The following is a 26,441-nucleotide window of genomic DNA, read 5'->3' as shown; positions in this document are numbered from 1 at the left end:
ATCAACTCCATGCGAAGGCTATTTGGAAATGAACCAGGCCAGCGTATCTTCGTTTGATGACACACGCCTTGAAATATCGCCGGCCAAATCTGATTAGCTCCCTCGCGAAAGACCCATATCAGACGCGACTTGATTTGAGACTGCTAGAAGGAATACAACTGATGCTACCAGGTGTAATTGGCCTGGCCACCTCATCTTGTGCGGGCAAGTTCATCCGCGGCCTTCCGTGGGCAGCCGACGGGAGACCAGCTCATAGGGATGGGTGTCCCAGGTGATCGGTTTTCCAAACACTAGACGGCTGCGCGGTTACTGCCGTGCGGTTGGCGAAGCCAATCAAAATAGTAGCAGCGGGCTAATGCCGGATGGTTCGCTCTATGGTCAAAACGCCCTCGGAAACTTCGGATGTCTTTGTGTTGTATGTATGGCGGCTCAGGGGCCAAAGCTACAAGGTTTAAGTTGAAAGGTTCCCCATCCTCGCTCTTGCAGTTTCAATGAGAAGTAAATTTCCCAGAAGCGGACACTGCGCAGGAGGGTGTAGACTTTGATGTACACCATCACCCTTACGCGAGCTGAAGAAGCGAATTGAAATGACAAGAGACGAGATAAACGGTAACACAAATTATAGCCTTCAGGTATTCCAAGAACATGCCAAGAACATGAGGGGTGCACTAGATGACTTGAAAGTTGGGGGAACTCCGATACATTGTCGCATTAGTACATGCCAACTTAGACTCTCGCACCTTGCAACACAACACCCCAACGACTAGCCTGATGACTTGCATATGGCAACCACACAACTCCAACTACGGTATTACTGCTATTGTTTGTTGATGTCCGTAGAACAAACAGTGTGCGGAAACTCCACCCGCCCCGATTGGCATTTCGGAACGGAGTCTGGTACATTTTGCTTCGGAGGAAGTAACGACAGCAAGACATGCCTAGCCTGGCAAAAGTTCATATTGACATGTCGTTTGTCCGAAGAAGCCGTTAATTCTCGAACTAAGTGACCATATATATACACATGGCTTCAGAGCATTGTAGGAGTAGGTGCTGTCACATCAAACCTACTGCTCATTCTAATAGCTACTGTTGCCAACGTCATTTCCTTCTTCACACGACCGCAAGATTCATTGAGAACGCAATCATGACAACCGCTCAAGTGCCTCCTAACCTTACCCAAGGTCACTTCTGGATGGGCTCTAAGAAGGGCGCTGCCAATGGCGGTGCAAACGGGTCTAGCCAAGATGTGGACACGCCAAAGTTCCTTCCCCCGAACATGACGCAGGCGTCATTTGATAAGTTCGCTAAGAAGGTCATTGATGTGGTCGGCGAGGACAATTTTCAAGTAATCACACCAGAGATGGATCTGGACGGCTACGAAGATGACGACTTTGGCCGCAACTGCCGGACACATGACTACTACCGCTCATTTGATGATGAGCAAGAGCTGGTTGGATCTGCACTTTGCCATCCTAGAACGGTCCAAGACATTCAAGCGATTCTCGCAGCAGCCAACGAGCACAAGATGCCACTTTGGCCCATCAGCACTGGCAGGAACCTTGCTTACGGAGGATCTGCACCAAGAGTATGTTACTCCGATTATTCTGAGTTTGGATAGCGGTTTGCCGTGTTCCCTTCGCTAGCTCTTTGACACGATCTGTGTTGTGTGGCACGCCATCATGAATCTCAAGTTAACCTCGTCTCATAGGTCCCTGGCTCACTTGTCATGGTTTTGAGCACGCACATGAACCGCATCCTTCACGTCGACACCACCGCATGCGTGTGCATCGTCGAGCCCGGCGTAACTTTCATGCAGATGAGTGATTACCTCAAGGAGCACAACCTCATCGACAGGATCCGTGTCGACTCATCTGGACTTGGATGGGGCTCCATGATTGGTAATGCACTAGACCGCGGCGGAGGAGCCTCTTTGTACGGTGATCGCTGGGGAAAGCACAGCGGTATGGAAGTCGTTTTGCCTAATGGTGAAGTCGTCAGAATGGGCATGGGTGCTGTTCAGAGCCCCGAGGGTCGCAAGCAGGCCGCCGAAGGTGTTCACCCAGCCGATCAGGCGCTCAATGAGTGTTTCGCACTATTCCCGTACGGCTGGGGTCCGATGAACGATGGTATATTCTCGCAGGGTAACAGTGGTATTGTTACGAAGATGGGCTTCTGGGTAAGCCTCCCGAGCCCGCGAACTCGTGAGCTCTCAATGGTGCTAACACCACGCAGTTGATGCCGGCGCCCCAAGGCATGACCCCCTTCTCCATCACCTTCGAGAAGGAATCAGATCTCAAGGCACTGGTTGATTGTATTCAGCCCCTCGACTTGGTAAAGTTTTCTTGCGTTTGCGAGAACTGATCTCATCTAACAACGTACCAGAACGGCACCTTGCAGAGCTCGGTCAGTCTGCGCAATCTTACTCTTGAAGCTGCACACTACGGCCCCCGTTCCAGCTACACCAATGCTTCTCACAAGGAGGTCATCCCGGAGGAGGACTTTGAGAAGATGGCTAAGAAGCTCAACACTGGTCGCTGGCGCTACATCGGTGCGGTCTTTGGCTCTGACAAGGTCCGCGAGGCACTCATTGAGGACATTAAGCGTGAGATGACCAAGGTCCCCGGTAGCAAGTGGGCTACCCTTGATGAGAACCCCGACGAGCAGAACCTTGTCCGTGTTCGTGCCACATATCTGCAGGGCATCTCATCCATGGGTGAGTTTGCCTGGATGAAGCAGTGGCTACCAAACTGTTCCGTCATCATGGTGGCCGCTATCTCTAGGTTGGAGGGCAGCGCCGTCTGGGACCAATACTCGCGGGCCAAGGAGTTGTTCGCCAAGGCTGGTATCGACTACATCAGCCATTACGTGGCTTACTTCCGTACTATGCGTAAGTCTTCCCTGATATAATGGTTCTGCAATGGCTGCTGACAGAATTCAGATAACGTCTGCATCATTCCTTACGATCGCAAGGACAAGGATATGCGAGGTCGCGCCCAGTGGCTGGCTCGTACTTTGTTGAAGGAGTGGAAGGAGAACGGCTGGAGCGTGTTCCGAACTCACGTCGGACTCATGGACCAAGTTGCCGATACATACGACTTCAACAAAGGTGCGCTGTGGAAGATGCACGAGGAGATCCATGATAACCTCGACCCCAACGGCATCCTAGCCCCTGGAAGAGGTGGTGTTTGGCCCAAGTCCTACAACAAGGACGAGTGGATGATGGGCAAGAAGTACATCGGTTAGAAGAAGTTTCAGCATCTGTTTAAGCGTAAAGCAGTTGCATTGACAAGACTGCCATATGAGTTCTCCAATTGATGTGTTTTTCTGTAATTGAAATTGTTTGGTCTACTTTGAAGTTTGATGTGCTCAGCGCTTGCAGCTGCTACCAAAGTCTGCTTGTATTTGTGGTATAGAGCTATACGCGAGACGTGATCTTGGTGACTATTCCATCCGCCGATTCATCGTGGCATGGAAAGAATAGTTTGACAAAGACGACAGTCAGCCACACCGACTCTACGGAACCTAGATTGCATACATCTCTGCCGACATTGAGTGCACATGAGTCTAGTTCAACGTCTTGCACGTTCAAAGAATGCCCTGATACCGGTTACGGTAACCCAGCCGATGACGACGACAGTTACGGCCAGCCGGATCTCCCTCGCGAGCCCGGCAGTGTTCGGGGAGAATTGAATGAGATGGAGATGCTTGATAGCGCCGGAATGCGCCGACTGGAGTGCAAATTGCTCCATCTACACATTGTCAATTATTCTGATCAAGTCAATGAAGTTTCAGCAGGCCACATACCTTCGTGTTGGATGAGGTTGTTGATGAGAGAGCTGAATATGCTGGAGGTTGGAATGGTGAGGGAGAACTTTTTGGTGGAGATGATGGATTACGTCAACGAATCATAGCGTGCCGCTTGCGGGAAATCCAGCACAACATATCGGCCAGAATTGAGCTCAACATCATCAAATGCTAGAGACGACAAGAACTTGGAAAGAACAAGGGAACAATAAAATAAAATAGTTTCACGTGGTAAAAGAAATTGCTCACAAAAAGGTTGGATCGCAATATCCTAATTGAGGATGTAGATACATGGAAGCCGATGAACCATCACAAGTTACTAGGTACCTTCCATTATGCGAAGTGGATCGATGTGCAAGACGGAGACCGGCGGAGAAATTTCGTTGTCCACTGGGAGTTGCGAAGTCGTTTCAGGCACGGATCGTCAGATAGCCTGTTGCTGAAGACCGATCAACGGGAGTATTGATTGACGCAAGTGTGGATTATGAATGTAAGAATTGCTACCTCGTCTGCGGTGTTTACGGCGACTTGAGCTTCTCATTACAGCATGCATGCCCAGCACGCAATGCATTATGCAAGAGCGCAGGAAGCCAAAGTTGGAAGGTGATTTCGTCTGTGCTCCGATTACCCAGGGGTCCAAGCGGCGCAGGCTAACGCTAGCCCCCCTACTCACGTAGGGGGCGAAAAAACAGGGTTTCCACGTAAAAAAGGGGGTTTTTACCTAGATTACTAAAAGTAGCATTTTTTAATGTTAACTTACTAAATTAATAACTTTTTATAATACGATTTTCAGCCTTAACTATATTATATAGTAATAAAAGTAGTATTATTATATTACTTTTAAGTAGGGCTATTTAGCTATATATATAATATCTATATATTTTATATAAATATTAATATACTATAGAAGATAACTATATTATTATTTTCTATATTATTAATAATATATTTCTATTTCTTTACTATTTATATTAATAGAGGTGTTATTAGAGGGTTACTTTTAGTAATACTATAAGTATAGAAGTATACTAAGCCTTCTTATATAGCAAAGATAGGCGCTTAGTATAGCGCTAATATAGCTAGTAAAGCTAGCGCTAGTAATAGTAGTAACTTAGGCTTATTAGTATTAATACTATTATTATTAATACTTAAGTTACTAACTAAATTAATACTTAAAGTAGTATTATTACTATCTTTTTTAATAGGGTTATTAATATTATTAAAGACCTCTAAGTTATTATTATTAATATAGTACCTTCTTAAAGCTAGTAAATCTTTAATATTAAAGTAGCTAAGAGGTTTTATATAGTACTTAATAGTATTTTAACTCTCTTTTAGTAGTAGTATAAAGTTAAGATTAATCTACTACTTAAGCTTAAGTGCTTTATATTATTATAAATCTTTTAAGTTAAATATAATATAGTTATTAAATCTCTTAGTATATTTTAATTATAGTATAAAGTTTAACTTCTTTATATACTTATTAATTAGTTAGTATTTATTAGTATTATACTCTACTTATAATACTTTCTTTTATTATTAAGTTTCTTTTTTTATAGTAGTATATTACTACTTAAGCTCTTTTTTAGAAGCTTTAATTACTTACTTCTTATAATACTCTTTAATCTCTATAAATAATATATTAATAATAAATAAGTAAGCTAATTTAACACCTTATTAGGTTTACTATTTATATTATTATATCTCTATATATATTATAGTTAATAATATACTCTTAGCCTCTCTTATAGTATAGATTACCCTTACTAATTATAGCTTTAATTATTTTATATCCTTTTTAAGTAAGAGAGTTTTATTTAGTAGTATAATATTATTTAATTATATCTATTTATAGTATAGCTCTTTTAAACTTATTATTATCTAATAAGTAGTAAAGTAAGTAGCTAGGAATATTAATTTAAGCTAACTATATATATTTAACTAATTAAGAGAGGATTATATTATCTCTAATTAGTTAGATATCTAACTTTTTAAACCTTATTATAATATTAGCTAGAGTAAATATAGTATTTATTATTTATTAAAGCTTATTAATAAAGTTTTTCTAAGTAAAAGTGAGGTTACTATTTTATATAAACTTTTATAGTACTATTTAGTAGGCTTTTTTAAATAGCTAGAAGACCTTTATATTTATAAGTTAAAGTAGATATATAGTATAAAGAGGAAAAAAACTAATAATAATATTAAAGTTAATATAGTATTCTATAAGATCTAAGCTAATATAACTAGAGAAGCTATTAAAAAGGAGTAAATAATATAGCTTTATATTAAATTCTTCTTAGAGAATATCTCTATATAATTTAGTATAGGTATTTAGTATTATACTATATATCTTAGGCTAATTAGAGTAGCCTCTATATATATTAATACTAAACTATAACTTTATTATATACTTAAGCTATTAGAACTTTACTAACTACTTAAATAAGTATATATTAAAATATTTAATATAATTTATTATAATCTCTTAATTAGAGAAAATAGTAAGAGATTATATAAAATAGATACTTTTATTAATATTATAATTAGTTTAAGTAGTAATTAGCTATATTTTAAAGATAAAGTAAGCTAAAATAATATCTCTAATAATATTACTAATATTAATAAGAGTATATAACTCTCTATTAGCTAGATTAATAACTTCTTATAGTTTACTCTACTTCTATTATCCCTAGAGTAAAATAATATATATATAACTACTAAAGTAGTTAATATAATAGCTAGACTTATTAGTATTTTATATTTTAGAAGGCTTAAGTTTATAGTTTTAAATTATAGTTTTATATTAATTAAAGAAGTCTTAGATTAATACTAGATTAAACTTAATACTTTTCTAGTAAACCTTAATAAATTTAATCTTTAATCCTTTCTAGAACTCTAAATAGTTAGACTTCTAAGATCTTATAAAGTACTTTAAAATAGGGTTTTTACTTTAGCTAGCTTAGAAGGTATTAGCTATCTCTTTAATAATAATTAGAGTTACTAAGAAATTAGTAGTATTAAGCTATATTATAAATACTATTAAGGCTAAATCTTTAGCTTTTATTACTACTTTTAGCTAGTTACCCTTTTTAGGTAATATAGAGAAGTTATAACTAGCTTAGAAAGCTTTTAGATACTTTTTAATTACTATATAAGATATTTTATAATCCTTAGCAATAGCTTAGATTAATAGTACTATAGATAGAGGCTTATTAGAGTAGCTAAAGTAGAAAGCCTAATATTATATAATATATAACGTTTATATAGCTTATTTAATAGGCGTTAAGTTAGTATTACTCTAATAAGATATCTTAGTAATTAGGATTAAATAAAATAATTAAAAAAAGTGTAGTTTTAAGTTATAGTATAGTTTTAAAAAAGATGTTTTTTAGTAGTAAAATGAGAAAAACACAACTTTTATATAACTAGCTAGAAACCCCCTTTTTTACGTAGAAACCCTATTTTTTCGCCCCCTACATAAGTAGGGGGAGTTTTACGCTTAATATAGCTGACTAACACCCCTAGGTATCTTAGTAATACACTCTGTTGCGTGAACAGCATCCACCCCCCTTTTTTTTCCCCGCTTATATAAAAACATAAAAAAAAGCTAATTTTACGCTATGATGCATATTTCTCTATATTACACGCAAAACGTATTAAAGTTATTACTAACACCTTAATTACTATTAATTACTATAGTCCTAGTAGTATTTAAATATATAACTATATAATAGAGATATAAAATATATATTTCATACTTCTATAGTAGTTAATCTACTTATTAAGGTATTACTAACCTAGCTAGTTACCTTATCCTTATACTATTTAACTAATAAAAGGTTTATTTTTATTATAAGAGATTAAAATAATATTTACTAAAGAATAAAAGAAGAGACCTACTATATAACTTTATATATTTACTTAGTATATAGTTTATATAGCTCTAAATAATATATAAGTATATTAAGAAGTTTAATATAGTTCTTTAGAGCAAATACTTTAGTAGTTAATAAGATTAATAACTCTCTTAATAGCTTAGCTTATTTATAATATTAAGTAAGAGTTTACTACTATATAGATTATACTTTATTACTTATAGTTTACTGCTAATTAATATATATCTATTAAGTTTATAGTTATAATATAGCCTCCCTATAAAAAGACTATAGCAAAATTCACCCTATACGTAGGTATAATTCTAGAAACACTATATAGGTATCTTAACTTATACCTTCTACTAATTAAGGAAAATAGTATAGAAACCCTATATATTCTTACTAGTAAGTAAACCTTTATATAAAGTTGAATGCGCGCTCTAGCTAAATAAACTAGCAGAATAGTAATAGCGTTAGCTATATAGCGTAAGGCTAGTAGCGCTATATATAGTAGGGCTAATTATATTAGGGCTAAAGAGGTTATTAAGGCTCTTATAGCCTAGTAATACTACTATAAGAGAGATAACTCCTTAACTAAAAAGGTTATTAGAAGAGGTTCTTATAGCTAGAAGTATAAAAACTCTAGCGTAAGGCCTTATACCTATCCCTCTTCCTCTTCCTCTTCTTTATTAACTTATAATAAATCCTTCACTATATCTACACTATAAGAGATATATAAGAATACTAATCCCCTATAAAGTATGCTTTTTTATAAAGGAATAGCTAAAGGTATTACTATATAGAATAACATCTATACGATAAATAAAACCCTTAAATTTAATAAGCACTTTTTTACTAATTAGTAGTATATTATTAAAGTAGCTATAACTAAAGCTTTTATAAATACTTCTAGAGGGGACCCTCTTTATACTATAATTAAAGCAATAAATAATAGCTTTAGATACCTCTATATAGAAGCTATATATATTTCTAGCTACCCTAAGGAGTAGCCCTTCTTTATATAAGCCTTCTATAATACTAAAGTAGAGGCAGCTTAGGCTTAGACTTAGTAAAGATCAATAAGTACGCCTTATACTAAATAGAGAGAGCGTTACTAATAATAGCACAGCTGCTACAAAAGCGTTAGCTAGCTTAATTGAATAAGAAGACTATAATAATAGTGATAACTTAATAATAGATAGCAAAGCAGTGATAGGGAGGGTGTTTAATAGCAGTATAGGTGATATGCGAGAGAGAGGATAAGTTAACAGTTCAGTAATTAGTAATTAAGTAATTAAGTAATCATAAACCATATTATTACTAAAGTGAAGTTAAAGATAGTGAAGTTATATATATATATAAGTACAGCTAAGGTTAAGAGAGGGATATAGTTAGAGATTATAATTATATAACTAAAGGCTATATATATTATTAGGAGGCGTAGAGTTAGGAGGTCTATCGCTCTAAGCAGGTAAAAATCATAGTGAACAGCTAGAGGCCTTAATATATATCTATAGTTTATTATATTAGATATATTAAGAAAGACGCTAAGCAATAATAATAATATAATAGCGCTTAAAATATTAAATCTACAGCTATTAATAATTATAATAATACTGCTATTTAAAGACTAAAAAACCTATAAACTAGTAAATATTATTAGCTATACTAAATAAATAATTTAATAATATAGATTATAATATAATATTACTAGCAAAGTATAGAGATATAAGAGGTATTACTAAAGTTAATAAAAAATAGAAATATAGTATTATATAGAGCTTCTTAAACTACTATAGTACTATAGTAATCTATTTCTTAAAAAGATATAAGATTTCTTATTTAAAGCTTTTAAGATCTAAATTAGTTATTTTATAATTAGTTAATAGTTAAACTTAGCTAGCTAGATAAATAAGAAGTCTAAGATTATTACTACTTAGTAAAATAATAAACTATAATATAAGTATTTATATTATATATAATAATATCACCTTAACTAGCTAGTATTTATTAATAAATCTAATATTAATAAGAATACTAAGATATAGAGGACTAAATAAACACTAAAAAAGCTTACTATATTTTAAACTATAGAGATTAATTAGTTTTAAAACTCTTATATATAAATCCTATTAGCCTTTATATTAAGTAGTATTTTATACTTAACTATATATTATAGTATAACTAATAGTAATAAGTTTTTTTATTAACTATAGGAATACTTTATCCTAAAATATAGGTATTTTTTAGAGCTAAACTTTATTATTATTATAAATAACCTCTCTTACTATTATATACTTAAAATTAAAGGTTTATACTAAGTATTAAGTATTTATTTTAAGTTTCTACCTCTATATTTACTAAACTTTAACCTTATTAAAAAGTACTTTAGTAATCTAAAGTAATATATTAAGAAGATATATTTAAAGTAGAATAATAATAAGAATAATACTTAGGATTTTATAGAATATCTATATAACTATACTATAGAGATTAAGTATTATTTACCCTAAAATAAAGGCTATTTCTACTATTTATTTATTAACTTTAATAAGATAGAGTATATATTTAATAATATTAAACTATAAAAAAGAGGATTTATTATTAATATTAAATATTAGTAAGCAATCTAAATTTTTATTATATATTTACATATAATAGATCTTAATTATATTATTATATAATAATTAATTATTAAATCTATAATTATAGCTAATAAGATTACTAAAAAGTTAGTTATAAGCGCACTAAAACATAAAAAATATACTATTATCTATTATTTTTATTAGTAGCTATATATATATATTAATTTTACCTATATAACAGCTAAAATATATTATTAATATTTATAATAATAATTTATAATAATAATATATTATTATAATTAGAGACTTTAACTATAGTTAAAGACTTTAACTACTTCTAACTAATATTAAGATAGACTAAAATATATTATTTATAAATAGGCTGCTAGCCTTATATTATAGAATTTAACTAATATTAACTGCAAAAGCTAGACTGGTCCCCTCACCCTCTGCTAACAACCTTCAAGTCACATAACTAACTTTAACCATTATAATAAGCCTTAACCACCTTCCTCTAGCCGCCTCTATCTCCACGCTATATTTAATCCACGCTCATCTTCCTCTCCTCTACTATTTAGACGTCTGCGCCGCTCTACTAAGCATAGTAACCCTAAGGCCTCTATACTATCGCGCTATTTAGATAATATCTTCCGCCCTACTATACAGTCTTAATATAAGAAGAGCCCTACTACTATTAGCTATACTCTCGCTATATTTACCCTTCCTAACTTACTAACATTTAAGCGCTTAAGCTACCTTAGCTATTTTAAGGAAGCTTATAAAGTATTTATAGGCGTTAGGATTATTATTAATAGCTTTAACTATATCTATATTAATCTTAAAGCTATATAACTCTAATATATCGCACTTATTAGCTATCTTAAGTAAGTACTTCTAAGTGAATTTAAGTAGAGTCTTTTTATTAATATATAGAAAGTTACTATACTTAGAGCTCTTAATTTTATTCACTTTAGTTTTATAGATTAAGTTATCTAAAGTAGCCTTATTTAGCTTATATATAGGCATAATAAAGGGGAAAGATATTATATAGGGTTATTATATATATAAGAGGATATAAAGAATAAGCTTAAAGCCTTATTTAAAGTAATAGTTAAGTTCTTATACTATAGCTATAAGAACCTTTTTAGCTATATAAAGAGTTATATTATTAAGTTTGTACCCTTAAGTATAAGTTTAAGCTATCACTAAGCTTTAGCTACTATAAGTACTATTAGCATTCTATATTATAAATAATATACTTATAAATAATAGCATTATAAATAATACTCTTACTAATATATTTTACTACTCTATTACTTACCTACTTACCCTCTTCTATATAGCTAGGGATAAGTTAAGCTAAGCGTTAATAACTAGTTATACTAAGATTTATTTATTTACTTTATTAAGATTAAGTATAAGTTAAAGTATTACTATTAGGTTTTAGTATTATAAAAAAAAGTATAGAGTGAACTATAATACTTACTTATATAGGTTAATTAGACTGCTAATATATTATTTATAGATCTAAAATAATAGTAATTCTATTACTTTTATATATATAAAGCAGTAGTATTAAATCTATAGCTATAAGTAGACTTTTCTATAATTAAATATATTATATAAAAAAATTATATATATAGTTAAACTTCATACTACTCTTACTATATTACTTTTTTTTATTATCTTTTTCTAAGTAATATATCTCTATTAATAATATATTACTTAAGATTTTAATTTAATTATCCTTATTACTTTACTTAATTTTATCTTATTTAATTTATAACTATATAGGTAGTATTTATAATACTAATAGTAGTAATAATAAAATAAAACTAAAGAGTTTTAAAACGCTTATAAAGTTAGCTATATTTAATAGTAAATAGCTCTATATATACTTATTATATTAACTAATTTTAACTAATATATTATAGATCTCTTATTTAATAGATTAATATAGTACTAAAATGTTAATATATTAGGATAACCTTAATTTATTTAAAATTAATACTATAAAGTTTTTAATTAGTATTATTACTATCCCTCTTAGTAATCTAATATATATTTTTATATAAATATCTCTTTTTAATTCTTAATAGTTTAAATAAAGTTTAGAGTAAGATATTATATTAAAGAAGGTATTAAACTACCCTCTATAGTAAGTATTATTATTTATAAAGGATTTAATTAAGTTCTTAATATTTTTAGTAAGATCTTAAATAAAACCTTATTTAGTAAACTAAATATCTAATAACTTATAAATTACTTATAAGCTACTATTTACTAATTATAATTTCTATAGCTTCTTTTTAAACTTTTTATTAATATTATATTACTTACTATAAATAGATATAAACTACTTAATAAAGCTAGTTACTTAATTTAAAGCTTTTTAAAGTAAATCTAATACTATTAGTAAAGATAAATAAATTAAGAGTATAATATTTAGTTAATAAATACTTAAAAGGTTTAATAATAGAAGAGTTAGTAATAAATATTATAAGATATTTATATATAGCTAATATATTAATAATAGTAGTATTAATAATAGTAGCTATATATATAAGTTAAAATATTAAAAATAATAATTTAACGCCTTTATATTACTATATATATTAATAATAGTATTATTATTAGTATTAGTTAAGCTAAATCTTAACTTTAATAATAGAAGTATAATATTTTTAGTTTTCTCTTCTATTATTACTATTATCTCTTAGTTATTATTAACCTCTATAATATTCTTATTTCTCTTATTTTAGTATTTCTAATCCTCTATAAACTAATTATAAAGAATTTTACTAAGTAGTTCTTTAAGTAGTTCTATATTATTAATACTAGCTTATTTAATTATAATAACTTTTACTTACTTCTCTATATAGTAAGATTTAATTTTATAATACTTCTAGCTTAATATATAATATTAATTAAACTTCTTATTACTTAAACTATTTTTATATTTTTAATACTCTAAATAGATATATATATAAGGAAATTATTTATATATACCCTCTTTTTAATACTTAACGTTTATAAAATTATTAGTTTTATAATTAATTACCTCTTATATATTAACTAAAACGTTTATTTAGCTACTTTTTTAAAGTATTTATATACTAATTACTATACTACTAGAAATTAGTATAGTACTATATTATTACTTAATAATAAAGTAGATTTTACCCCTCTTTTTAGTTTATTTAAGAGAGAGAATAATATTAACTTATAGAATATTTAGCTAAATAACCTTTCTAATAGATAAATAAACCTAAATAAAAATTAATATTAGTTTAGATATATTAATAAGCTTCTTCTAAATAATAATAATAATAATATTAGCTTTCTTTATAATATATAAATAAACTACTTCTACTTTAAGTTAAGTATTACTATTTACTTCTTAATTTCTATTATTTATATTTAATATAAGAGTAATACTAAATTTATTATATATAATACTCTTAATAGTTAGATTAAGAATAAATAAACTATTACTTTTAAATACTAAACTATAAGTAACTTAGATTTATAGTAGAATTAGTTTTTTATTATTTATATTATCCTCCTCTTTAAATATATTATAGAATAATATAAATATATTATTAATATTATAATAAAAAACTATAAATATATTATCTATAAATTAAATAGTTTAATAAGAAATTAAATTAACTAAAGTTAAGTTTAGTTAAAATAATAGTATTAATAAAAATAGAGTATTTTAGAGTTAGATTATATATAGTAAATCTTTTTTTTAGTTTTTCTATATTATTATTACTTTTTAGTAAAAAAATATTTTTAAAGCTTTTTATAATAATAGAGAAGCTATAAATATATATTTATTTTATAATATAAACTTAGCTATTACTAAATTATTAATCTTAAGTTTAACTTTAATAATAATAACTTCTTTAGTAGCTTTTTTAGTAGTTTTTTTAGTAGTAATAGCTTAATAAACCCTCTTAGTAAGTATAATAATCTTAATTAATAATAAAGTAGAGTATTAAAGAGGATCTCTAGTAGTATCTTATACTAATTATTATATATATTATTATTTCTATATATTATTAGTAATAAGTAATAAATAATACCTAGAAAAGTTATTATCTACTTATTAAATTATATAGTAATATTTAAGAAGTATTATAATACCTTTAAATAATAAGATTTAATAGAAATAGATTAATTAAAGCTATTAGAATAAGTTAATTACTATATTATAAATATCTATATAGTATTAAGTAAATTTTTATATATATATAGGGATTATGCGTGCGTAATTTCGGTAAAAAGGGGGGGCGGACGCTGTTAACGCAACGGAGTGTATTTTAACCGCCTGGCGATGCAACCTCGCAGGCCTGACTATGTCGTAGTAGTGCTGATGGGTGATGATCCTACTGCTACGATGGTGAAATAGTCAAAGCCGTTCCTTCAATCGCGGATTGCACCGATTCAGATTACAGGTCCTTCACCTCAGAGATAGCTTCTTGTCCTGTGGTGCGAAGTTTGGATCAATCCCGCTCCCTAGACACAGCTTCGCGGCATGCAACCACCCCGGTCTCCCAAGACCGGAACCCGTATTTTTGGTGTGATCCCACCCTAAACAAGGAAGGTTGACCATATTGGTGACAGTGCAACCCTTCTTGCGCAATCTAGGCCACTGCATCCCAATGTAGTGACTTCAAATGAAGGTATTGATAGCGAGCTCTTGGGCATGACTGTGGTACATAAATATCATGATCTGCTGCTTGCTAGGATTTGACAGGTTTGCACTTGAGCCACTACGCCTTTCTCCAGAAGTCTTTGCATATTGTAATTTCGAAATGGTGCTTGCGCGCCAACTAAGCACTTGTCTGTTTGTCGGCCTCGTGGCCGGCCAACAGTCCCAAGACAACGCCGATCCGATCGCCGTCCGATTCGCCAAAAGCTACATTGTGGAATTCGCAAATGTATGTCATATTCAACACCGAGCTAATCGAGCATGATTGCTGATACAAAAAAAGGGCAAATCAAGTCGGCTGAGCTCACTTTCTTCAACCGATGGAGTTCAAATAATGAAGCAATTTGACAGCGAGATCTTCACGGGAGCTAGTGTGGAAACCGCCGACCTCACTCTTGAAAGTCTCTTGGAACTTCCTGACATTGTCAACGCCTGGCCAAATAATATCGTGAGCTTGGAACCACTGATACAGGAAGAAAATACCCTACAAGCGGTGCCTGCGGTCGCCCATGTCGTCACTGGAGTCGACAAGGTGCACGAGAAGGGAGTCTATGGCAACGGAGTAAAGATTGGAGTCGTGGACACAGGAATTTGGTACAATCACGATGCTGTAGGTTTGGCGATGTTCTGAAGCTTCCTTACAGTATACTAATGGATCTTGTGGTAGCTCGGCGGTGGCTTTGGGGAGGGCTTCAAGGTTGCTGGAGGGTACGACTTCGTTGGTGATCAGTGTATGGGCCCCTCACAATTGTTCAAACGAGCCCATAAAGCTAAAACGATTGCACAGATTGGCCATTTGTTGGTTATGAGAAGGAGCCCGACGAAGATCCTTTGGACCTGCTCGGACACGGCACTCATGTGGCCGGTATCATTGCTGGCAAGACAGAAGAGTGAGTTTAGTGTTCAATCAGGAGATTGAAATTCGCCGAATATGTCTAATCCTACGACCAGCTTCGTTGGAGTAGCTCCCGACGCCACTCTTTACGCCTACAAGGTCATGTCTCGTCAGGTGAGTTATACCCTGGGTCTGTTGCAGCGCAATTGACTGAGCAGTATTCAGGGTTCTACCGATGCGGCCACTCTCATCGAATCGTTTCTAGCGGCATTCAACGATGGGGTAGGTTACAACTCGCCATAATACGAGTCTCTCACTTGAAGCTAATTTTTTGGAAGGTTGATATCATCACCTCAAGCATAGGAGGCTCAAGCGGCTGGGCTGAAGAGGCCTGGGCCGTAGTTGCATCTCGCCTGGTCGAACAAGGCATTGTCGTGACCATCTCAGCTGCAAACTCCGGGTCCATAGGGCCCTTCTACGGCAGCAGTGGCTCGTCGGGCAAGAATGTCCTCGCAATTGCGTCGGCTGATGCTCCGGCTGTCAACACTACTAGCGCATCCTCTTTCACCTCTTGGGGCTTGCTGAATGATCTCAGCGTTAAGCCCGACATCACAGCTCCCGGTGGCTCGATCTACAGCACTTACCTTGACAACGGATGGACTGTCATGTCGGGGACTAGCATGAGCTGTCCATACGTTGCAGGCGTCGCTGCACTCTACATAAGTGCTTTTGGAGGCCGGGAAGTGCATGGGAAAGATTTTGCATTGAAACTAGGCAAACAAATCATTGCCAGCGGAAATGTGCTTGCGTACCACGACGGGGCATACACCGACCTCCCAGCACCCGTGCCTCAGGTAGGTAATGGTCTCGTTGATGCTTTCAAGCTACTTCACGCCAATACGACACTGGATTTCGACCCCATCGCTTTGAACGACACAGTCAATTTCAGTGGGAACCATACGATTACTGTCAGTAACCGGGGCACTGATGATGTCGTATATCATATATCTCTTCAGGATACCTATGGGGTTGAAACATTGCTACTGGATACCGCCAATGGCGACAAGACAGTGCGACGCTTGTCAGATTTGGCGCCCCGAAAGCTCGAAGTCGACGTCAGCTTACCCGAGGATTTCACGCTCAAGCCAGGAGAAGAGAAAGTCATACCGTAAGTAAATCTAAATTCCCGAATCAACATGGGGCTTTCGTTAACGGAACATTAAAGATTGAACTTCAAGAACCCCGAGTCTAATGGATGGGATTCGTCTGTCTTACCCCTTTACAGTGGAAAGATCTTGATCTCGGGAGACAACGGTGACGAGCTCTCCGTACCATACGCAGGTCAGGCTTTGTGGTAGTAAACTATGCAAGCACACTCACTGAACTTTCATTCTCAGGTGTTGGAGCCGACCTCAAGAAAGAAATAGACCCTCTATTTCGGAACGGATTCCCATATGTTCTTTCCGGAGAACCGGCTCAGATTGGGAAAAGAGCGTAAGGCTGCCAGTAACTAGAGAAAGCCTGATAAGAGCTGACACCTCTTTAGCTTCACTTTCAACCTGACACTCGGAGTTCAAGACTTTCCGAAGATCTTCCATAGCATTATTTGGGGAACCCGTCAGCTTAGATGGGATGTAAGTTTAGAAGTATCGATATGGTCTCTGTGTAGATGCTCACCCAGTCGATAGATATTCGAGGACGGATGGACCGAAAGTGATTGGACATATCCGCTAGTCGCTGGCGAGAATGGGTACATAGGATCGGGCGCATATTGGGCAGGCTCCGGCCAAGCACCATTCTTTGACCTCAGCCGATGGGACCCCGACGACACGCTATCGTATCCAAAGGTTGAACAGCCCCGGGGCAGCGGCAACTCCGAGAACTGGTGGTTTGGGAAGCTTGCGAATGGCAGTCAGATTGCATTGGGTAATTACACGTAAGTCACATTTGTCACCACCTTGTTCTTTTGCAAAAGAGACTCACACACGACTTTGGCAGACTTCGGTATGCTGCTCTCAAGCCTTTTGGTGATCCCGGCCAGTCTGAGGATTGGGCTACTTTCACGACACCTTTGGGGGTCCTTGGACAGTATTGAAAGAGATGAGTATATATGACAGGCACGCGCGTAGTTGATGAAGGGATGGTTGCCAGTATATAATACCGCAGTGTTATATGGTGTCCTACATATGTCCCAAACTGACCAGCGACGTTTACCCCTAAGTGAGAATAATTCGGCGACAAATGCGGTTTTAATGCTGCCCGAATTGTTCTTCCGTTCGCATTTGCAACAACGAAATGGGGTCGATCACCTCAGCAGGAAATTCTAGGAGCTCAACTGCATGTGAATGTGATTCAACCTGAACTAGTATCTCAGGCTCCTGAATAATCTGGAGATTGTATCGCGTGTACTTTTGAGCAACCTTTTGCCAATTGTGTATGATGCTGGGTTCCATATGCAGATTCCAGGTTCCTTTCCAACTAACAGAGGTTGAACCGGATTCCGCACAGTAAATGAATTTGCATGCTTCACTCTGAACACTGTTCCACAGCGTCATAGTATGGAGACAAGGCATTGATAGCGCAGCTGCAGCAGCACTCTTCAAAGTGCTCGCTATTACATCTGGGTGATTAGTTTGTGTGAGCGTTCTTGTTGTAAGACAAAGCAGACTCAAATGCTCCCAAATCCACTCTTGCTGACATGACTGAAAGAAGTCGTTCGAGTCAATCAAGAATGCAACTGAGAGCTTCTCGAAGTCGAGGCTCCTCTTTGCAAAGATACAACCAAGAATTGGCAGGTCGGATCGCCAAACGCCAGACGTGAGAGGTTTCAACCAACGGTGCGCCTTCGAGATGCATTTGTCTGTGTTCTCGAAGATTGAGACACGCTTGAGTGATCGTGGCAAATGATACTTGATGGTATCGAGATCTGAGGAGGCAAGAATTAGTACATGTCCACTAGAAATTAATAATAGCTGTCCAAACTTACAGCTGTCATAGAAGCCTTCTAACATCACTAACGATCTCTGCCAGGGTTCATAGACAACTGATTGTAACCGCGGAAGCCTATTGAATAGATATCCTAGAGCTTTAGGATCAATCTGTCTTCGGCACTGTCGACGGAATATGAATTTGGTAACTGCCTTTACCAGAGGGACGTCGTCCTGGGAAGAGAAAGACAACGGTCGCAGTTCAAAGATCCTTTGACACTCTCCAAAGGTAGATGCATCCATCTGGCGACCATTCACCCAACCGTGGTTGGCGTCATCCCATGGATGGTTAGCATTGACAGTGAGCCAATCCTGAACAGAGCTGCTTGAATGAAGCTCCTCATTTTTACCGTGACCCCCAAAGTAAAGGTTCTTGAAGCGATGCTGCCTGTCGCTCGGAGACTGGATGCTCAATTCCAGTGACAACTCGGCTCCTTCGACAACCGGCCACTGAGCAAGTATAGAAAACAATCTCCCGATTGCGTTTCTAACAGAGTTTCGGTTGTGTTCCATTTCTGTGCTGGTTTCCATGCGGTCACAATCTCGACATGTATACTGCGGCAACTCAATATTAAGCCAAACCTGTCTGGTTAGCTTTGCTTGTCTGGGGCCGACGATGGCCTAGTTTCAGTCGACGGAAGCTTTCCTTTTCCAGAATGTTCTGCCATTCCTTATTCACTGTTGCGCAGGCACCCCAGCCGGATGTTTGTTGCGTAAGAAACTCAAGAATTAACTGTCGAAGCTCCAGCGGAAGAGACGTCCAATTTGTTGGTTGTACGGGGCCTGTGCCCCCAGACACGAAGGCCGAAATGAGAGACGAAACCATCTCCACTGGCGCAAAAGTTCTCGAGGATTTATCGGCACTTGAGGTTTCACACGATGGAAACGCTGAGTGATCAGAGCAGTTGGAAACAGGGACGAAAATTTCAAGGGGGACTATAAAAAGAAAATTTCTACTTTGCTAGGTCATCGGTTCCGAAAAGAGAACCTTGGCAGGTTTTGGTGCCACTCACGACCTGTGTGGTTGAGCTTCAACCTCTGTAGTTAGTACGATAGTTAGCGTGCGTTTTCAATTGGAGGAGATGACAAGTTACGAGGTTTATGATGCTTCATTATCTAGTCCTGCATTCAAGGGAGCTTCAGAGCTTGACAACCTGGTCTACTTTCGCGCTTACATACACCGACTCCAAAATGCGCAAGACCTCTCTGGCCTGAAGTGCGGATACTGGAACCATGTCCTCATTCCCAGACCAGACTGCCTCCGCAAATCCTTGGTACAAAGCGCCATAGTTTTGGCTACGCACAGAGGGGTGACTGAGCTCTTCAATTGTGCCGTCCTTGCGGACGATAACCAGCCGCCCCTCACTGCCCGCCCTCTCAATACCAAAGTTTGAACTTGTTGGTAGCAGACCAGATTCTAGTTGAGCTTCTTGTGGATCCATGCCATCCTTCTTGTAAGATGCCTTGGTGCCACGGATCCAAAAGTGGCGTTGTGGTGACTCGACGCTCATGTCGCTGATTCGTATGTTGACAATCATGCCATCTGCATAATTCAGTTGCGCATGGACGCTATCATGGTGCATAAGATATAGACATCCCCGTTTCTGGTTCAAAAGGCGCCCATAGACTGAGCTTGGTAAGCCAAACAGGGTGTAAGCCTGGTCGATCAGGTGTGAACCAAGATCAAACAGAGCACCGCCTCCATCGGTCGTGCTCAGCTGTCCTCTCCAAGACTCTGCGGACTCTGGCCGATAGTAGTCGAAGTGGGTGTCGATCTCATGAATCCGACCGAAGGCACCATCTTGAACAAGCTTCTGGACGGTGAGAAAGTCGCTGTCAAATCGCCTGTTTTGATACACACAAACAAGCCGGCCAACGTCTGAAGCTAATCTCATGAGATGGTCTGCATCTTCGAGCCTTGAGACGAACGGCTTCTCAACCAAGATATGCTTCCGGGCGTTGAGGCACAGCTTCGCTAGGTCGTAATGTGTGTTCGGTGGAGTCGTGATAACGGCCATATCGCATGATGAATCCTCGACAAGCTGTTCGGCGGAAATATAGTGTTTAACTTCGGGATGGTGAGTAGGAGCTGAGGATTGAGGAGTTGGGTGCCGTTGGACTATCGCCTGCAATTCAAGCGACGGCAAAGTTCGAATGAACGAGATGTGAAATACTTTGGCGGCGAATCTACCGCAAGTCAGCGTCCTTGCTCGCAGCTTGCTAAGGTCTTGTTTCCCATGGTGCAGGGCAGAAATACCCATATCCAACGACGCCGACACGCAATGGCTTGTCAGTCGAGGAAGAGAATTCCATCATGCTGCGTATGGTTCCCCGCGAACGGAAACACCGCAAATTTGGTCTCCTTTCAAGAGGGATGGTTTTGACGAAAGGCAATTCTCTTGTTGTCGCTTCTATCGTTTTACAGAACGGCCCGATGAACAACCTACGGCGATCTATGGGAGTTAGGCTTGAGGCCGTGGTTTAAATGATGCGATCGGAGAATATTTCCTACCACAGCGAACACAAAACGAGCAAGTTGGCTTTTCATTACGACTGTTTGGCTACCTAGCTTGTTGGCCTTGGTGAGACGCACCCCTGAGCGAGGACGGAGGCACTTCAGAGTGCTCACGCCTGGCGATTTCCTGACACGGGAACATTTCAAATAGTACTCGCCGATTGATATCCTATTGCGGATTCTTTCTCATGCTCGGCACGGCCAAGACGTATGCTCGGGATTTGATTCTGGGCATACCGCATATTTCCGGTTGAAATGGGAACGGCGGCATAGGGCGCCGGCTAAGGCGTGCTCGTATATGAAGGCTTAGGTGGGGGTAGGTGTGCTGGAATGCCGATCTAGGGCCAAGAATGTTCCGGTATGGCTCGAATTCTTCGCTCAAGTGCTACCTCGGCCTGTATAGAGGATCCTGTCATTAAGGGTTCATGCTGCTCAGACTTCCGAGTACTAAACCGGATAGTGTCTCCGACAGCCAACGTAAAGAAGCATTTGCCATCCATGGGAAAAGGAATGCATAGTTCTAATTTACCTGGCCAAGAACAATAACTTACCTTCCATTTTGAATGTAGTTCTTGTAGTAGATACTGCCTAAAGGAATTGGGCGTTGTGACTTCATGAGGCTTGTTGTTAGAGAAGACAGAAAGAACAAAGCTGCCTGCAATAATAAGTAGCATGAGGGGAGAAGCCTAGGTACAGCTTAAACAAGCCAGAGATAATCAGAAGTTCAATAAGCAAGCTCTTCATCTGGGTGGACAACTTTGTCAAGAGAAATCCCTATCTAGTACAGCCATCACCCATTGATGCACGCTGTGTGAATGATCCTAGTTGCGGCAAAATTGGGTGGCTGTATTGAAAGATTGACTTGAAGGTTGACTACAATTGAGCATAATCGACACGTTTCCCTATTCCATCGAACAAGATCTTTTTCCCCGTCCTCATAGATTCTTGCAGAGCCACACCAACTTTCACAACTTCTACAGCAGACTGAAGCTCAATCAGAGGCTGTCCATCATCAAGAATACCAGCTGTGAAGTTAATCGCTTGGACGACGAAGGCATCGTGGAACCTCTCCCAATAGTTCTGAGGCATCTCATGGAATATGCCCCCGTTTTGGTAGAGTTGCACCTTATTGATGCTCGGTTGTTGGTTCACCACGAGTTTGCCCTTGGTGCCGATAATCTCAGTGGAGTCTTCTGCACCACCCGACATTGTCCGAGATGCAAACAGCGACACCATCCCGCCATCATGAAACTCCAATGTGCCGATTGCGTTGTCGGCGTCCTTGAAATTCTGGAGCTGTGGGTAACATGCGGCAGTTCCAATGGCGTGAACCGACTTGATCTTGGAATCTTTCCCAAAGAACCAAACCGCAAGGTCAATATCGTGGATGCTGGCGTCAGGAAATATTCCCCCGGAGACCGCGGCATATGACACAAACCCGCCAGTCGGATCAAAGAGGTCGCAACTCTGGCACCTCATTATGATAGGTTTGCCTATGAGCCCTTGTTGTACCTTATGGTAGGCATCTCTGTACGAATCATCAGAGCGACGGGAAAACCCACACACGACCTTGAGGCCAGGTCTCTCTGCAGCAGTGTCTACCACTGACTGACACTAATTCGAAGTAAATATTGGCAAGGCCGTCTTGTTGTTGAGGAACTCTCACCTCTTCCACGTTGGTTGACAGCGGCTTCTCGCAGAGCACGTGCTTTCCAGCCATGATGGCCTGCCTAGACTGAGGCACGTGTGCGGATGTCGCCGAGGCAATGCATACAGCATCCAAGCTTTCATGATCAAGCATGTCCTCATACTCTCCATATGCTCCGACCCTATGTGGTGAAAGATTCAAATTCGCCCATTCTCTTTCGCCGGAATCTGGGCTGGACACCGCAACTAGTTGCGCTCGTGGCACTTGTTGCAAGAATATGAGAGCGTGCCGTTTTCCTATACGACCGAGGCCTGCAACGCCGACATGGAGCCGACGAGTTGTCATGGTTCATCCAAAGCGGTGAGAGGAAGGGGTTGGAAGATGTGGTTAGAGTGTAGGTCTAGAGAAAGATACAATAGGTACAGATGTCTCCTTCAACAGACTTATATCCTAGAACTTCGAGAATCTCGGGTATACATGGAATCGAATACATTTCCGTGGATTCACCTTTAGACTGGGCCAGTGGCAGGTGGAGAACATGTCTTCCTCAAGTCGACACCGGATAAGCTGCAGCATCATCGTGCCAATCTAGGTGTTCCCAAAGGAATTCCGCGGGAATTATTACTCGCTTAACTCCAGATTTGACGTGCAAGACCTGGGTGAACAATGAAGCATCCTTTTCCGAAAGACCATCGGGACTTTTAGCTGCATTCTTCTTTCCCCGCCCTCCGCAAGAGACCGACGAGAGGATCGCCGGTGTGACCCCCACGTATACTCCGGCGAAAGATTACCTCTTTCATCTAGCAACAATGTCAGCTGAGATAGCCCATGGATAACTGGCCCGGCATGTCTGGGGTCTTTATGCACATTTGCAGCCAAGATGTTTTGCCGGTCGTTGTTCGGGATTTTCCCCGCGTTCTCCCCATCTTTTCCCCAGATCCAGACTTGCGAGTCAAGAAACTGCTGGCCGCTGATAGGCTAGTAATTTTACTGGCCGCATGTCAAGACAATCGACTTCAAGAAGTTATAAAACCCAGGCGGTGATTGCTTTTAGGTACTTATATGCTTGAGTCCCCATGAACACTTCCACGTCTCCCATTGAGCGACTCCAACAATAGAGTTGTTCCTAGCTGTCATTCTTCCATAACACTCATCTCCATTTCAGCCTTGTCCAAGGTGCTATTCAGGGAACAACACGATGCATCTTGCAGACTCGTCACACAACTCTCCCACTAAGAAACCAGGGGAAGAATCCACCTTCGCCGCGGAGCATAAAGAAGATGTGGCTGAGATATTCGACGAGGTCATTTCATACGGACCGCCTGGTAAGTATTATTGCGTCATAAATGGTCAACGGCTAAGGACTGACGACTTCCAAGGCTTCAAGGGCGTGTTCGCATCTCGATTTGTCACTTACTGTGCTGCGTTTGCGGCCCTCGGAGGGTTCTTGTTTGGCTATGACCAAGGCGGCAAGTGATAGAAATCAGCAAAGTACTTTTCGCTTCTATTAACCGACCACTCATAGTTATCTCTGTGACACTTGTAATGAGAGAGTTCCTGGATCGCTTTCCCGAGGTGTCAGATGATGCAGCAGGTTCAGGTTTCAAGAAGGGCCTGATAACTGCTATGATTCCTCTTGGTGCTTTTATCGGAGCTCTCAATATGGGCTGGCTTGCCGACTGGATCTCCCGAAAACGATCTCTGATGGTTGCCGTGGTCATATTTATTGTAGGATCCTCGATTCAGACCGCAGCGATCAACTACGATATCCTCACTGCCGGGCGCTTCTTTGGCGGAGTCGGGATTGGAATGTGAGTTTCAAGAGATAATGTTGTAGAGTTCTAAGCTAATTCTGTCACAAAAAGGCTTTCGATGGTTGTGCCTGTCTATATCTCCGAGATCTCACCTCCAGAGATTCGCGGAACACTTCTGGTTTTCGAAGAACTGTCAATTGTCATGGGAATTATTGTCGCCTTTTGGATCACGGTAAGTGGATTGTTGCACTTTCCGTTTCAGATAGCCAAGATTATTAACTGAGTTCTAGTACGCGACCAAAGACATTCCGAATCATTGGTCATGGCAGTGTCCCTTCCTCATTCAAATCATCCCTGGAGTTTTGTTGGGCATTGGTGCGATCTTTCTGCCATACTCGCCCCGGTGGCTTGCCTCCAAAGATCGACACGAGGAGTCACTGGCTACATTAGCCAGACTCAGAGGTCTCCCGCAAGAAGACCCCCGTGTCCGTCGGGAATGGACCGACATCGTTGCCGAAGCTCGTTTCCAAGCCATGGTATTGAAAGAGCGGCACCCAAGGCTTACAGCAAGCCCGGCTATTTCAGATAAGATCAAACTGGAGGTTGTGTCCTGGACAGACTGCTTCAAAACCGGATGTTGGCACCGTACTCATGTCGGAGTTTGCATTCAAGCATGGCAACAATGGGTTGGAATCAATGCGCTCATATACTACAGCCCCACGTTGTTTGCAACCATAGGTCTAGACTATAACATGCAGCTTCTCATGTCTGGCGCTCTGAACTGCGTTCAGCTCATAGGAGTCCTGAGCAGTCTTTGGACACTGGACCGATTCGGAAGAAGGAACATCCTCCTGCTTGGTAGCGTCTGCATGTGTCTCTCCCATATAGTTATCGCTATCCTTGTGGGGAAGTTCTCCCACGATTGGCCGAGCTATGTTACAGAGGGTTGGGTCAGCGTGGCGTTCTTGTTTGCGTTCATGCTGAGCTTCGGCTCCTCATGGGTAAGTCGAGCTTTAGCCTCAGACCCTTCATGCTGTACAACAATGACTGATGAAGACACAGGGACCAATTCCATGGGCATTGCCATCTGAAGTCTTCCCCTCTTCTCTCCGAGCCAAAGGCGTTGCGATTTCGACTTGTGGTAGTAAGTTGGACCATACAGCAATCAATCTGATACCTGTCTACTGACATTTATGAAGGCTGGCTATGGAATTTTATCATAGGTCTCATTACGCCTCCCTTGATTAAGGGAACTGGGTTTGGGACATATGTGTTCTTTGCGACATTCTGCCTTGGCTCTCTGCTTTGGACCTACTTCTGCGTGCCGGAGACAAATGGTAGAACCCTTGAAGAAATGGATAAGGTCTTTCATGACCGCACGGGAGCTTCTGATATAGAGATAAAAAACCGAATTCTTCAAGAGTTCATAGAAGAGCAGAGGGGATCTGGCCTGAGACAGGACATCTGAAATGGAGGCTTCAAGCCGGGCTACAATCCATCTAATGGCAATGCTATGAACGGCGGCAACAACGAAGTCAATAGGACCAGTCTACCACATGGGTATCAATGGGCGGCCATTGAAGATTGCAAATAGACTGCACAGTCTGTTTCAGTTTCGGGGGCGATGTGTCAGGTCTAGCATCATTTGGCTGAATCTCAACCTGACAGTGCGGCAATTTGTCAAGACTACCTAGAATGGCCCTCTATACACCTTT

At 38.4% G+C, this 26,441-nt stretch overlaps 5 protein-coding genes across 5 annotated transcripts; 3 read left to right on the top strand and 2 right to left on the bottom strand.

The window, feature by feature from the left end:
- Positions 1-1,144: 1,144 nt before the first annotated feature.
- VAOA-3 (Vanillyl-alcohol oxidase) lies at positions 1,145-5,183 on the top strand (the record flags this gene model as incomplete). The annotated part of the gene is made up of 6 exons (XM_036641560.1): positions 1,145-1,585; positions 1,709-2,176; positions 2,233-2,331; positions 2,383-2,887; positions 2,939-3,238; positions 5,179-5,183. The coding sequence occupies 6 exons, from the start codon at positions 1,145-1,147 to the stop codon at positions 5,181-5,183; spliced, it is 1,818 nt and encodes a 605-aa protein (XP_036493455.1).
- A 9,907-nt stretch (positions 5,184-15,090) lies between these two features.
- apr-3 (Subtilisin DY) lies at positions 15,091-17,917 on the top strand (the record flags this gene model as incomplete). The annotated part of the gene is made up of 12 exons (XM_036641559.1): positions 15,091-15,216; positions 15,271-15,597; positions 15,655-15,718; positions 15,775-15,877; positions 15,939-15,996; positions 16,048-16,104; positions 16,161-16,990; positions 17,048-17,163; positions 17,220-17,316; positions 17,369-17,456; positions 17,511-17,758; positions 17,821-17,917. 12 exons carry the CDS (start codon positions 15,091-15,093, stop codon positions 17,915-17,917), a joined length of 2,211 nt encoding a protein of 736 aa, XP_036493456.1.
- A 2,031-nt stretch (positions 17,918-19,948) lies between these two features.
- On the bottom strand, positions 19,949-20,827 carry CGCS363_v009709 (putative oxidoreductase; the record flags this gene model as incomplete). Its single annotated transcript, XM_036641558.1, has 1 exon — positions 19,949-20,827. The coding sequence occupies one exon, from the start codon at positions 20,825-20,827 to the stop codon at positions 19,949-19,951; it is 879 nt and encodes a 292-aa protein (XP_036492795.1).
- Positions 20,828-22,197: 1,370 nt separating this feature from the next.
- On the bottom strand, positions 22,198-23,044 carry CGCS363_v009708 (scyllo-inositol 2-dehydrogenase; the record flags this gene model as incomplete). The annotated part of the gene is made up of 2 exons (XM_036641557.1): positions 22,198-22,852; positions 22,938-23,044. The coding sequence occupies 2 exons, from the start codon at positions 23,042-23,044 to the stop codon at positions 22,198-22,200; spliced, it is 762 nt and encodes a 253-aa protein (XP_036492794.1).
- A 1,126-nt stretch (positions 23,045-24,170) lies between these two features.
- On the top strand, positions 24,171-26,194 carry mfs1-0-0 (MFS glucose transporter mfs1; the record flags this gene model as incomplete). The annotated part of the gene is made up of 7 exons (XM_036641556.1): positions 24,171-24,297; positions 24,352-24,445; positions 24,523-24,783; positions 24,838-24,958; positions 25,017-25,727; positions 25,789-25,870; positions 25,926-26,194. 7 exons carry the CDS (start codon positions 24,171-24,173, stop codon positions 26,192-26,194), a joined length of 1,665 nt encoding a protein of 554 aa, XP_036493687.1.
- Positions 26,195-26,441: the final 247 nt, after the last annotated feature.

The sequence above is a fragment of the Colletotrichum siamense genome, assembly GCF_013390195.1.
Source record: "Colletotrichum siamense strain Cg363 chromosome Unknown KSG_Cg363_contig06, whole genome shotgun sequence".
Classification (NCBI taxonomy): Eukaryota; Fungi; Ascomycota; class Sordariomycetes; order Glomerellales; family Glomerellaceae; genus Colletotrichum; species Colletotrichum siamense.
This window is presented reverse-complemented; position numbering and strand designations above follow the sequence as displayed.